This window comes from Gigantopelta aegis, chromosome 6 (assembly GCF_016097555.1).
Source record: "Gigantopelta aegis isolate Gae_Host chromosome 6, Gae_host_genome, whole genome shotgun sequence".
In the NCBI taxonomy this organism is placed as follows: Eukaryota; Metazoa; Mollusca; class Gastropoda; order Neomphalida; family Peltospiridae; genus Gigantopelta; species Gigantopelta aegis.
This window is the reverse complement of record NC_054704.1, coordinates 6,467,374-6,481,603: the sequence shown is the minus strand read 5'-3', so window position 1 is coordinate 6,481,603 and position 14,230 is coordinate 6,467,374. Positions and strand designations below refer to the sequence as shown.

Below are 14,230 nucleotides of genomic sequence, written 5' to 3'. Positions count from 1 at the left end.
GATAATTTCAAATAAGAGCAGTGACTCAATGTTTGAGTTACTTTGTGATAATTTCAAATAAGAGCAGTGACTCAATGTTTGAGTTACTTTGTGATAATTTCAAATAAAAGCAGTGACTCAATGTTTGAAGTATTTGTGATGATTTCAGATAAAGGCAATGACTCAATGTTTGAGTTACTTTGTGATAATTTCAAATAAAAGCAGTGACTCAATGTTTGAAGTATTTATGATAATTTCAGATAAAGGCGATGGCTGAGCACTTAGACCAGACCGACAGACTGTGTTCTCCGCGACAGATGAGATTTTCCGATCACTTCATTGATGATGTGTCTTCCCTGATCAGCAATCTCATTAAAGACATTGTAGAAAGACATATCAAGGTAATTAGTCTTACCTGAACATAGAGATATATGTGTGTATATTCATTATTTTAATAAGGTGGTTTATTCAAGGGATGTTTTCATTAAAGATATTGTAGAAAGACATATCAAGGTAATTAGTCTTACCTGAACATAGATCTATATGTGTGTATATTCATTATTCTAGTTAGCTGCTTTATTCAACGGATGTTTTTAATCATACTGCTATTTATACCAGTATTGTAGACATTTTTAGAATAAAATAGCTATGATTTCTTTCATGAGCAAATCAGTTTATTACATTTTAACGACTTTTAAATTTTATTCATTAACAGTAAATTTCATTTGGTAGTAAAGAACCATTCTGTTTGTTAGTCTTTTTTAAGTAATAACATTTAAGGACTTCAGTCTTTAATGTTCCAATTAAGAAATAAGTCACTAAATTATAGTTTTGAAATTAATTGGGGTTTTTAGTAATTTTATTGCTACAAAAGACTTGAATAGAAATAAATGTTGAAAGGCGGTGTATTGTGGTCAGTGACTTCGGTAGATTGTTGATGAGGTTAGGACCGAGGTTAGAATTAGTTCAAACCGTCATGAAAACATGGGACATAGCCCAGTGGTAAAGCGCTCACCGGATGTGCAGTCAGTCTAAGATCAATCCCTGTCGGTAATACCATTCTTTTGCGCACAACTAGTATATCAAAGGCCATGATATCCTGTTTGTGAGATGATGCATTTAAAAGATCCCTAGCTATTACTAGAAAAATGTAGCAGATTTCTTCTCTAAGACTATATGTAAAAATTACCAAATGTTTGACATCCAATGGCTAATGATTAATAAATCGATGTGCTCTAGTGTCGTTAAACAAAACAAACATTAACTTTAATTTACAACTTTGAACCTTGATGATATTTTGCATTTGTGTTTTAGGAACCTCCCCTCATTAAGACACTAAATACAAGTTTAAACATTGATGATATTTTGTGTTTGTGTTTTAGGAACCTCCCATCTTTAAGGCACTAAACATAAGTTTAAACATTGATGATATTTTGTGTTTGTGTTTTAGGAACCTCCCCTCATTAAGGCACTAAACACAAGTTTAAACATTGATGATATTTTGTGTTTGTGTTTTAGGAACCTCCCCTCATTAAGACACTAAACACAAGTTTAAACCGTGATAATATTTTGTATTTGTGTTTTAGGAACTTCCCCTCATTAAGGCACTAAACACAAGTTTAAACATTGATGATATTTTGTGTTTGTGTTTTAGGAACCTCCCCTCATTAAGACACTAAACACAAGTTTAAACATCGATGATATTTTGCATTTGTGTTTTAGGAACTTCCCTTCATTAAGGCACTAAACACAAGTTTAAACATCGATGATATTTTGTGTTTGTGTTTTAGGAACCTCCCCTCATTAAGGCACTAAACACAAGTTTAAACATCGATGATATTTTGTGTTTGTGTTTTAGGAACCTCCCCTCATTAAGACACTAAACACAAGTTTAAACCGTGATAATATTTTGTATTTGTGTTTTAGGAACTTCCCCTCATTAAGGCACTAAACACAAGTTTAAACATTGATGATATTTTGTGTTTGTGTTTTAGGAACCTCCCCTCATTAAGACACTAAACACAAGTTTAAACATCGATGATATTTTGCATTTGTGTTTTAGGAACTTCCCCTCATTAAGGCACTAAACACAAGTTTAAACATCGATGATATTTTGTGTTTGTGTTTTAGGAACCTCCCCTCATTAAGGCACTAAACACAAGTTTAAACATTGATGATATTTTGTGTTTGTGTTTTAGGAACCTCCCCTCATTAAGGCACTAAACACAAGTTTAAACCTTGATGATATTTTGTGTTTGTGTTTTAGGAACCTCCCCTCATTAAGGCACTAAATACAAGTTTAAACCTTGATGATATTTTGCATTTGTGTTTTAGGAACCTCCCCTCATTAAGGCACTAAACACAACTTTAAACATTGATGATATTTTGTGTTTGTGTTTTAGGAACCTCCCCTCATTAAGGCACTAAACACAACTTTAAACATTGATGATATTTTGTGTTTGTGTTTTAGGAACCTCCCCTCATTAAGGCACTAAACACAAGTTTAAACATTGATGATATTTTGTGTTTGTGTTTTAGGAACCTCCCCTCATTAAGGCACTAAACACAAGTTTAAACCTTGATGATATTTTGTGTTTGTGTTTTAGGAACCTCCCCTCATTAAGACACTAAATACAAGTTTAAACCTTGATGATATTTTGTATTTGTGTTTTAGGAACTTCCCCTCATTAAGACACTAAATACAAGTTTAAACATCGATGATATTTTGCATTTGTGTTTTAGGAACTTCCCCTCATTAAGGCACTAAACACAAGTTTAAACATCGATGATATTTTGTGTTTGTGTTTTAGGAACCTCCCCTCATTAAGGCACTAAACACAAGTTTAAACATCGATGATATTTTGTGTTTGTGTTTTAGGAACCTCCCCTCATTAAGGCACTAAACACAAGTTTAAACCTTGATGATATTTTGTGTTTGTGTTTTAGGAACCTCCCCTCATTAAGGCACTAAATACAAGTTTAAACCTTGATGATATTTTGCATTTGTGTTTTAGGAACCTCCCCTCATTAAGGCACTAAACACAACTTTAAACATTGATGATATTTTGTGTTTGTGTTTTAGGAACCTCCCCTCATTAAGGCACTAAACACAAGTTTAAACATCGATGATATTTTGTGTTTGTGTTTTAGGAACTTCCCCTCATTAAGGCACTAAGCACAAGTTTAAACCTTGATGATATTTTGTGTTTGTGTTTTAGGAACCTCCCCTCATTAAGGCACTAAACACAAGTTTAAACCTTGATGATATTTTGTGTTTGTGTTTTAGGAACCTCCCCTCATTAAGGCACTAAACACAAGTTTAAACCTTGATGATATTTTGTGTTTGTGTTTTAGGAACCTCCCCTCATTAAGGCACTAAATACAAGTTTAAACCTTGATGATATTTTGCATTTGTGTTTTAGGAACCTCCCCTCATTAAGGCACTAAACACAACTTTAAACATTGATGATATTTTGTGTTTGTGTTTTAGGAACCTCCCCTCATTAAGGCACTAAACACAAGTTTAAACATCGATGATATTTTGTGTTTGTGTTTTAGGAACCTCCCCTCATTAAGGCACTAAACACAAGTTTAAACCTTGATGATATTTTGTGTTTGTGTTTTAGGAACCTCCCCTCATTAAGGCACTAAACACAAGTTTAAACATCGATGATATTTTGCATTTGTGTTTTAGGAACCTCCCCTTATTAAGGCACTAAACACAAGTTTAAACATTGATGATATTTTGTGTTTGTGTTTTAGGAACCTCCCCTCATTAAGACACTAAACACAAGTTTAAACATCAATGATATTTTGCATTTGTGTTTTAGGAACCTCCCCTCATTAAGACACTAAACACAAGTTTAAACATCGATGATATTTTGTGTTTGTGTTTTAGAAACCTCCCCTCATTAAGACACTAAACACAAGTTTAAACCTTGATGATATTTTGTGTTTGTGTTTTAGGAACCTCCCCTCATTAAGGCACTAAACACAAGTTTAAACATTGATGATATTTTGCATTTGTGTTTTAGGAACCTCCCCTCATTAAGACACTAAACACAAGTTTAAACATTGATGATATTTTGCATTTGTGTTTTAGGAACCTCCCCTCATTAAGGCACTAAACACAAGTTTAAACATTGATGATATTTTGCATTTGTGTTTTAGGAACCTCCCCTTATTAAGGCACTAAACACAAGTTTAGCGTTTTTCCTGCATGATCTTTTGTCGCTGGTGGACCGAGGACTTGTGTTCAGTTTTATCAGCCAATACTGTGAGGTGGTGAGTACCATTTTTAAACTTTACTTATTTTCTATCTTGTGATAATTAGTCTTAAACTTTTTATGTCTGTGCTGGAATGACATCATATACTGAGCCTTTTTCATGATGTTATACTAATAGTAGCACGCAATCTGCCATCATGTCCACAACAAAATTAATTACTGGCACATCTTGCGCTGTCAATCCACGTAAGATTAATATGTCTACTTGCACATGTTAACTTATCATTTGAAATAATGATGTCTGTAGGGCTAACTCTTTAGTTTTCAACTCAAAATAAACAAGTACTGTCTATTAGTAATTTCTTTCTCTTTGGATAATAATATAAAAGGCTGTGGTATGTGCTATCCTGTCTGTAGGACTGCATATAAAAATCTCTTGCTGCTAAGGCAAAAAAGTAGCAGATTTCCTATGTGTCAGAATTACCAAATGTTTGATATCCAATAGCTGATGATTAGTAATCAGTGTGCTCTAGTTGTTAACCAACACAAACCTTACCTTTGACTCTGTGTTATACGTCAACAGATTGCCAGTCGTATTTCCCAGCTGTCTGACCCTACGAGCCTCATGCTGCTTCGTCTCGACTTCCTTCGCATCATCTGCAGCCACGAGCACTACTACCCCCTGAACCTGCCGTTTGGAACCCCCCTCACCATGTCGGGGGGAGCCTCCAGCCCCACCCCCAGCTCGGGCAGCGCGACATCCCACAGCTCCTTTGCATCTAACACCTCGACCAGCACGCTGACAGACAAGGGAATCTACTACTCACTGAGCGCTGACTTCAGAAGACAACACTATCTTGTCGGTCTTGTGTTAGCGGATCTAGCATCGGCGTTAGATACGTTGTAAGTTGAAATGGAGTGCAAGTGTAAACAACGTGGCTTGAGCAGGGCTTACTGTCAGCCACGCAGATTGGACATTAGTAAATGGTTGATGCAGAATATATATTTTTTTTAAAGTATATTTTATAGGATTCATAAAACTCACTTAAATTATGAACCACTTATTTTTTTTATGTATGTATTAAAACATTTCCAAAATATACTTTTAATTTCTGAATTTTCATTTATGGATATAAAAGTAAAGAAATAATAATAGAAAGAACCCTTTTAGGACATGAAAATATTCAGTTTTATTTTAATTTAACTAAATGGTTGGGTTTTTTTTGCATCTATTTGACTTTTACACCTCTATTATCTGGAAGTGCTGAAGAGAAATTGCTGTTACAGCATATAAGTTAATGTAGAAATGTGTTGTACCAAAATATTTATTGGTGTTTTTCTTTTTTCTTTTTATAAATTTGTGTTGTTTTTGTTTTCCAGCAATTCAGCGATTCATCAGAGAGCTATCAACGTGGTGCGCAATCTTCTCTTCAACCACGACCTTGACATTCGCTACATGAACCCGGACATAAAGTGTCGGCTGGCGGCGCTGTACCTGCCTCTGGTGAGCATCGTGATCGAGGCCCTGCCTCAGTTGTACGACCCCTACACAGAGGGCCGGCAGCGCAACTCCAACAACTTTGACGAGGAGGGCGACAAGATCAGTCAGAAACTGGCCATGGCCATCGCGGGATCCACTTTCTTCAGCCGGGCCACAGACTCGCTGTACGACCCCAGTGAAGCAGCAGCCAAGGTTGGTGTTATCGGAAACTCGGGATTGCTCATATAGGTGTATATTCAGAAATTTATTCTCGGGTGGAAAAAACTCATGTCATTTCAATGTATGCTGCAGATGTTAATGAAAATGATGACGAATCAAGATGAAAACACATTCTTTATTGATGTATATATCAGGACGGATTGTAAGCATGTTGTATGGATATTAAATGCAAATTTACGTTTTCCAAGGTTAATAACTATTATTTATCCAAAAATTAAAAATAAAAAAATAAAAATTGCCAAGTTATAGTTATGTCAACTTACAAGATATCTCACCTGCAGTAGTTAGAAGGTTAAATAAAAACGCGTTTTCCATTTTGACTGCAGGCGAGGAAGTGTCAGCTGAGTGCAGACTCGACCCAGAACCTGCTGATCTGTTTCCTGTGGGTGTTGAAGAACGCCGACCACTCGGTTCTCAAACACTGGTGGTCCGAGCTGCCCATGACCAAACTGAGTCCACTTCTCGAGGTCATCTACTACGCAGTGTCCAACTTCGAGTACAAGGTCAGGCATTTAGCAGAACGCACGGCTTGGTTCATGTTAACTTTTAAATGATTAACAAATCTCACTTGTAGACGTGAGGGTAGATGTAAATAATTTAAAACAATTATTTAGCATTTTTGACTTGATTGATAGATTTGATAAATTTATGAGTGTCATGTGTATTTTAAGCTAAATGGTTTGTTACAGTATCAGTCTTGGATATAAATGTATTAATACTCATTCCATATAACTCATTTTAACTGCTTCACTTAATTTTGCAGCACTGTTTATTAATATTAGACCAAACTTTAAATATAGTTTGCTGTATTCATAAATTCTATATTTTCAGTCTTGAATATATTTGTCATGAATATATTTGTGTGTGCAAATAAAGTAAACGAAATATGTTTATCAATGGCATTTAGGAAACATTGCAGTCTGTTCTTTATTGGTTTAGACAAAATACTAAATTTATGTTTGTTTTTCTGCTATTCAAATGTCTTTTCAGTAATTTAATAATATTTGTAGCCATTTCAAGTGTGGAGTTTATCCAAATACAGTCAATCTGTGAAACCAGTCATTACGCGTAATGCCTAAACAAATCAGTCATTTCGAGAAGTGCCTGTGACCACCAGGTAATACGCGAAATGACTGAAAATTCCAGGCATTTCACGAAATGACTGAAAATCATGGCCAGCCATTAGGCAAAATGACTAAAGTGATTCAAGTCTTATTGTTGACACTTGTATTCAGGCTTTTGGTCTTAAATATTGATAAAATCACATTTTAAGAATAAACAAGGATAAGTGTATTGATTATACGATTTAAAATACTATTTAATATTAATTATTTATTATTATACAATAACTTAATATTCACCTTTTGCTATAGTTTCAGATTAAAGAATCTTATAGAAAATATGCTTAATAACACTTGAATATTACTAACAAAAGGTTGTGGTAATTAATGTTTCTCTGGTTTATTCTTAAACAAACAACACAGAATCTGCTATATTACAAACAAAAGGTTGTGGTAATTAATGTTTCTCTGGTTTATTCTTAAACAAACAACACAGAATCTGCTATATTACAAACAAAAGGTTCTGGTAATTAATGTTTCTCTGGTTTATTCTTAAACAAACAACACAGAATCTGCTATATTACAAACAAAAGGTTGTGGTAATTAATGTTTCTCTGGTTTATTCTTAAACAAACAACACAGAATCTGCTGTATTACTGACGTCTTGTCATCTAGGAGCTTCTTTTCATCTTTTAAAAATATTATATTAATCACTTTTCTAGATGACGATGATTGTGTGTGTCTATCAAGATTAGTACTGTTTTAATAATTGTACAGTCTGCCTGTTCTTCCATACAATAGACTTTATACCTAAATATTTAGAGGATAAATATTCCTTGATTATAAATCTATGTATGTCCAAATTATGACTATGATTGATCAATAACCTTTTAGTGAGAGGATTTTTTTTCAAAAGTCTAATCTTCACCTAGAAACTAAATAAAATGTGCATATTGAAGATTTATATGATTTCCATGGATTTTTGCATAGTATAGACCGTGTTGAGAACGATATGTACGCAATTTGTGTGAAAGCAGGGATTCTAAAAGGGAGGTTTACACGCAATCAGTTTGATTTGTGCCCTCAGCGTTTACTTACTGATGCTGATGTAAACCGTACAAAGTCAGTGACCTTACACCAAGCTGTTAATCACGAATCCAACTGTGGTGGACAGGGATATGTTAGGTGTAACTGTGCTGGTCCTAAGAGATGCGAGTCCAGTCGATGCAAAATGTTTCAAAACCAAAATTCAATGTTCCAGCCGTTGTCATGGTAGTCTTGTGTGCAAAAACAAGTGACCTTTCTATACCAATATGTTACTTTCATGATTTGACACCAACTACTTGGTAACATTCAACTTCATCTTCATGTACAACTTCTGAAATGATTTGATTCGAGTTTAAATAAAGCGTTACATTAGGACTTGAGTGGTGTGGTATTATAGATAGCACTTTAGTCATTTTGCTGAATGGCTGGCCATGATTTTCAGTCATGGCGTGAAATGCCTGGAATTTTCAGTCATTTCGCGTATTGCTTGGTGGTCACAGGCACTTCTCGAAATGACTGCTTTGTTTAGGCATTACACGTAATGACTGGTTTCATAGATTGACTGTAACATATACATGAACAAATTTGTAATTCTTAAAAAAATTTTTTATTATAAATGTTTTTTGATCAGCACATATAATAATTATTTATTTCAGTTAAATACAGTTTTATAGATTTTAATGTCATACATTTAGTTACGAGCAATGGTGGCATGTCGGGGTGGTGTTTAACATGTGCCATAATAATGTACCACGGTAGCAGTAGATCCACCTGTTGTACTAATACTGGTCACCAGCAGTTGTAGACTACACCAGTAGTGGTATGCGAGTATGCAATATGCTGTCGTCTGTATGCCCATAACTGTGTGAGCTGTGTACGTACAATAGGTAGTGCCTACACCCCGAGCTAAATGTGGATGTAAGCAGTTGTCATGCAGTATGGTGTAGGCTAGTGAAGTGGAACAGTTTTGTTGCATGTTGTCAACGTAGATTTTTCACTTGCACCACTTTGTGACACCTGTTATTTTAGGGATACCAGTTTTGATAAAAAGTATTTTTAAAACGCGATGGTAACTGAGCAATTTCTAAATAGTTCATTAACAATACATCATACTGGTTAATTCTTTCATCACCTGGAGCCTTTATAAACAAATGTTTAAAGGAAGTATTTGATATGAAGTGAAATCATATACTGACACTGATGTATGTTTAATAATAGTATGCTGTAGAAGAGACAAAAATTGCTTTTGCAATAAATGGGAAATGTATTTAGAATTGTGTCACTACCCTGGGTAAATCTTAACACTAACATTATACCGTGAAACCCCTCTATACCGGACACCCTCACAACCAAGGGAAAAGTCCAGTTTTAAGAGGTATTCGGTTTAGAGAGGTTCAGTTGTGTACTGAGTTTTAAAAAGGGAGCACAAAAAATGTCCGATTTTGAGGGAATTCTGGTTTACATAGGGTCCGGTTTTGAGGGAATTCTGGTTTACATAGGGTCCGGTTTTGAGGGAATTCTGGTTTACATGGGGTCCGGTTTTGACAGCTTTCACAGTATATGGAAATTTGGTTATTTTTTATAATTATCCTTATTGACTTAATAAATCCTCTTGCTTTAATAATTTGCCTGTCACATGGTGTGTGTGTGTGTGCAATCTCTTCATGTATTAGTCTTTTATATAACTAGATTTGTACATCTGTGCTTGCTAAATCTGTTTACTTGATAGAGGCGAGAACATAATGCTGTACAGTGTTACTACAGTGTAAATCAGTTGGTACTTTCAAATACTGCTAGTATTCACTTTGTAATTTTATTACATGAAGATAGTACCTGAATTAATGACATGAAGGTATTGCCCATGTTTGAGACTTTGTGTCAGTTTATAATGACTATAGTTTGTTTTCTGCACTTAGCCTGTGTTTGCTGGGGGTCTCCGTTGCTATGACATCACTAGTGGGCGTGGCTTACACTCAGTCTGTTCCCATGGCTTACATTCCTCATCATTAGCCAATCATTTCACATGGCATCATCATGTATTAATCACTCACATTTTCACATATATCGACTTAATGTCACATGCATTTCGCCAGTTTAATCTCATTTTGTTTACACTACTCTGCCAGTCTCCTAAGTAGATTTCTAACTTTTTATATCAAATATAACCTATCTAGACATAGATAATATATCTAGAAAATGTATTCATTAATGTATTGTTTTAAAATCAGTTAAATAATGCTTGTGTAGACAATAAATACGATTGTTTTTTTGTGTTTTGCAGTTTTAGTGTATGAATATACCTTTTAAAAATCGATCCTTTATTTGCTAATATCTTGTTTTATAGACCTATATAGAGTTATCTGCCCCTATTTTGTTTGTTATGGTCTACCATGTAACATAATTATGAAATTAATCATTAACAGAAACAACATTTGCATGTTGCTTTTGAGTTTAGTTTTCTTTTTCCCTTGCCCCCCACCCCCCACCCCCACCTGCATTTTATTTCAATATTTTGTCAGTGTGTTTGTTATATTCCCTTGCCCCTGCATTTTATTTTAATATTTATCATTTTCTTACCAGTAGTAAAATTCATTATATTAATATGGCAGACAACACATTAATTTTGTTCTAACCAACTGGTTGACTTTATTATTTAAGCTTCTGTTATTATATAATACTGCAGTTAATATAATACACATTAACATAATAATAATAACAATATAATAATATTTTATTGTGAGTGACATTTCAACATCTTGAGTTTTGCATTATGTTTACATCCAAAATTTGGTCCAAATTTCAAATGACCAATAGTAAACCTATAAGAATATGATAATATCATTAGCTAAATCACAACTACTTGGCCCATAAGCAGTCAGCTTTTAAATTCAAATTCTAGTAAGATAAAAGTAAAATGACCATTCTGGTAAAATACTGATACTCTGAAATGTTTGTTTCTCTTTTGTCAGGTTACTAGTACATCCACATTCTTACTCAGTTTTACATATCGAAGTTTACTTTATTTTAAAAAATAATTGTGTATGTCCACAGCTGTCTGTCAAAATTTTAAACACAATTATGCTTGTGTTTGCTGTTTTAAAGTAATGTTCAGATTTTTAAGTACAAAAAATAAATGTTTCCTACATTATAATGTTGTAGGGTAAGGAATAATGAAAAATACATGTTTTCTACATTATAATGTTGTAGGGTAAGGAATAATGAAAAATACATGTTTTCTACATTATGATGTCGTAGGTAAGGAATAATGATAAAGACATGTCTTCTACGCGATAATGTCGTAGGGTAAGGAATAATGAAAAATACATGTTTTCTACATTATAATGTTGTAGGGTAAGGAATAATGAAAAATACATGTTTTCTACATTATGATGTCGTAGGTAAGGAATAATGATAAAGACATGTCTTCTACGCGATAATGTCGTAGGGTAAGGAATAATGAAAAATACATGTTTTTTACATTATAATGTTGTAGGGTAAGGAATAATGATAAATACATGTCTTCTACGCGATAATGTCGTAGGGTAAGGAGTAATGAAAAAGACATGTTTTCTACATTATAATGTTGTAGGGTAAGGAGTAATGATAAAGACATGTCTTCTACGCGATAATGTCATAGGGTAAGGAGTAATGATAAAGACATGTTTTCTACATTATAATGTCTTAGGGTAAGGAGTAATGATAAAGACATGTCTTCTACGCGATAATGTCGTAGGGTAAGGAGTAATGATAAAGACATGTCTTCTACATTATAATGTCGTAGGGTAAGGAGTAATGATAAAGACATGTCTTCTACATTAAAATGTTGTAGGGTAAGGAGTAATGATAAAGACATGTCTTCTACGCGATAATGTCGTAGGGTAAGGAGTAATGAAAAAGACATGTTTTCTACATTATAATGTTGTAGGGTAAGGTTTAATGATAAATACATGTCTTCTACGCGATAATGTCTTAGGGTAAGGAGTAATGATAAAGACATGTCTTCTACGCGATAATGTCGTAGGGTAAGGAGTAATGATAAAGACATGTCTTCTACGCGATAATGTCGTAGGGTAAGGAGTAATGATAAAGACATGTCTTCTACGCGATAATGTCGTAGGGTAAGGAGTAATGATAAAGACATGTCTTCTACGCGATAATGTCGTAGGGTAAGGAGTAATGATAAAGACATGTCTTCTACATTATAATGTCGTAGGGTAAGGAGTAATGAAAAAGACATGTTTTCTACATTAAAATGTTGTAGGGTAAGGAGTAATGATAAAGACATGTCTTCTACGCGATAATGTCATAGGGTAAGGAGTAATGAAAAAGACATGTTTTCTACATTATAATGTTGTAGGGTAAGGAGTAATGAAAAAGACATGTCTTCTACGCGATAATGTCTTAGGGTAAGGAGTAATGAAAAAGACATGTTTTCTACATTATAATGTTGTAGGGTAAGGTTTAATGATAAATACATGTCTTCTACGCGATAATGTTGTAGGGTAAGGAGTAATGATAAAGACATGTCTTCTACGCGATAATGTCGTAGGGTAAGGAGTAATGATAAAGACATGTCTTCTACGCGATAATGTCGTAGGGTAAGGAGTAATGATAAATACATGTCTTCTACGCGATAATGTCGTAGGGTAAGGAGTAATGATAAAGACATGTCTTCTACGCGATAATGTCTTAGGGTAAGGAGTAATGATAAAGACATGTCTTCTACGCAATAATGTCTTTGGGTAAGGAGTAATGATAAATACATGTCTTCTACGCGATAATGTCGTAGGGTAAGGAGTAATGATAAAGACATGTCTTCTACGCGATAATGTCGTAGGGTAAGGAGTAATGATAAATACATGTCTTCTACGCGATAATGTCTTAGGGTAAGGAGTAATGATAAAGACATGTCTTCTACGCGATAATGTCGTAGGGTAAGGAGTAATGATAAAGACATGTCTTCTACGCGATAATGTCGTAGGGTAAGGAGTAATGATAAATACATGTCTTCTACGCGATAATGTCGTAGGGTAAGGAGTAATGATAAAGACATGTCTTCTACGCGATAATGTCGTAGGGTAAGGAATAATGATAAATATTGAAAGAGCTTTATTTTATTTATTTTGTTGAGGTTTTTTGGGAGTGTTTTGTTTTGTTTGTTTTTTGGCCCAAAAAATAAAACATTTAATATATTTTTCTGTTTAGTTATAATAATAACTAATTTTTCAAAATTTGTTAACTAATATTAAGTTTAATAAATAAAAAAAGCAGAGGAAAAACCAACAACAACAACAATTTCCTTTATTCTAATGACCCAGTGTGTGTGTTTTTAATTTGCATGAGTTTTTCTTAATTGACAAATAACATAGAATGTATGCCTAGTGAAACAATCTAAATTAATAATATAAATAATGTTATTTTATATTTGCTAGAAATGTTGTGAAGAAATGGAATAATATTTACATCAGGATTACAGAAGAAAAAAAATCTTGTATTTTACAAAATGGTATAAAATTTATTTATTTAATTATCCAAGCATTTGTTTTAGGCCAAATGGGCTATGATGAACTTAAACCTTCTGTCCCATTTGCGACTTTTGTCTTCATCTGAGGAGACACTGGAAGACTGGCAGGACTCCCCCACAAACACAACACTACGACCCAAAAGCCACACTCTGCCCAAATCTCAGTCCCTACATGAACAGCTGTGGGAGGGCATCCAGAAAAAGTCGCACGACTTGCTCCGCGGCACTGGCACACTGCTAAACCGCAGCTTCTCCCGAGATGACCCAGCAACACAGGTCCAGGTCGGTCACGTGACGGAGTGTGTCAAAAATTAGGATTCAGTAATGAAATAGGATTTTTTTAAATTATTGAATTTATTTTATTGGCTTTACAAAGTTCATTGATGAAATAAAATAAAAAAATGTTAGTTTTAAACTGGCTTTACAAATCTATACTTACTATAGATTTTTAAATGAAAATTTAAAGATTTGTTCATAGTATAGCAAACTCCAGTATTGAAATTATTAGCACGGCTATCATAATGTTGGTGTAGCAAAAAGATTCTTTTGCAGGTGGAAATTAAAATATAATTTATTGGCTTGTTGATTTGGATGTGCAGTTTAGTACGAGAATATTACCTATGTTGTTTTTATTCGATGTTAGTGAGGTATTAATTATTTACACAGTAATAAC

The 14,230-nt window shown here is 34.0% G+C and overlaps 1 protein-coding gene across 5 annotated transcripts in view; it reads left to right on the top strand.

The window, feature by feature from the left end:
- Positions 1 to 14,230, top strand: part of LOC121375683 (dedicator of cytokinesis protein 7-like) — an 80,018-nt gene that overhangs the window by 26,855 nt on the left and 38,933 nt on the right. For 4 of the 5 annotated variants that reach the window (XM_041503261.1, XM_041503258.1, XM_041503259.1 and 1 more), the window contains exons 25-30: positions 240 to 380; positions 4,150 to 4,263; positions 4,789 to 5,108; positions 5,586 to 5,898; positions 6,252 to 6,428; positions 13,582 to 13,839. In XM_041503261.1, coding sequence (XP_041359195.1) covers positions 240 to 380; positions 4,150 to 4,263; positions 4,789 to 5,108; positions 5,586 to 5,898; positions 6,252 to 6,428; positions 13,582 to 13,839 — 1,323 coding nt within the window. The remainder of the gene's footprint in view (positions 1 to 239; positions 381 to 4,149; positions 4,264 to 4,788; positions 5,109 to 5,585; positions 5,899 to 6,251; positions 6,429 to 13,581; positions 13,840 to 14,230) is intronic. The other variant, XM_041503260.1, reaches the window with a different exon arrangement.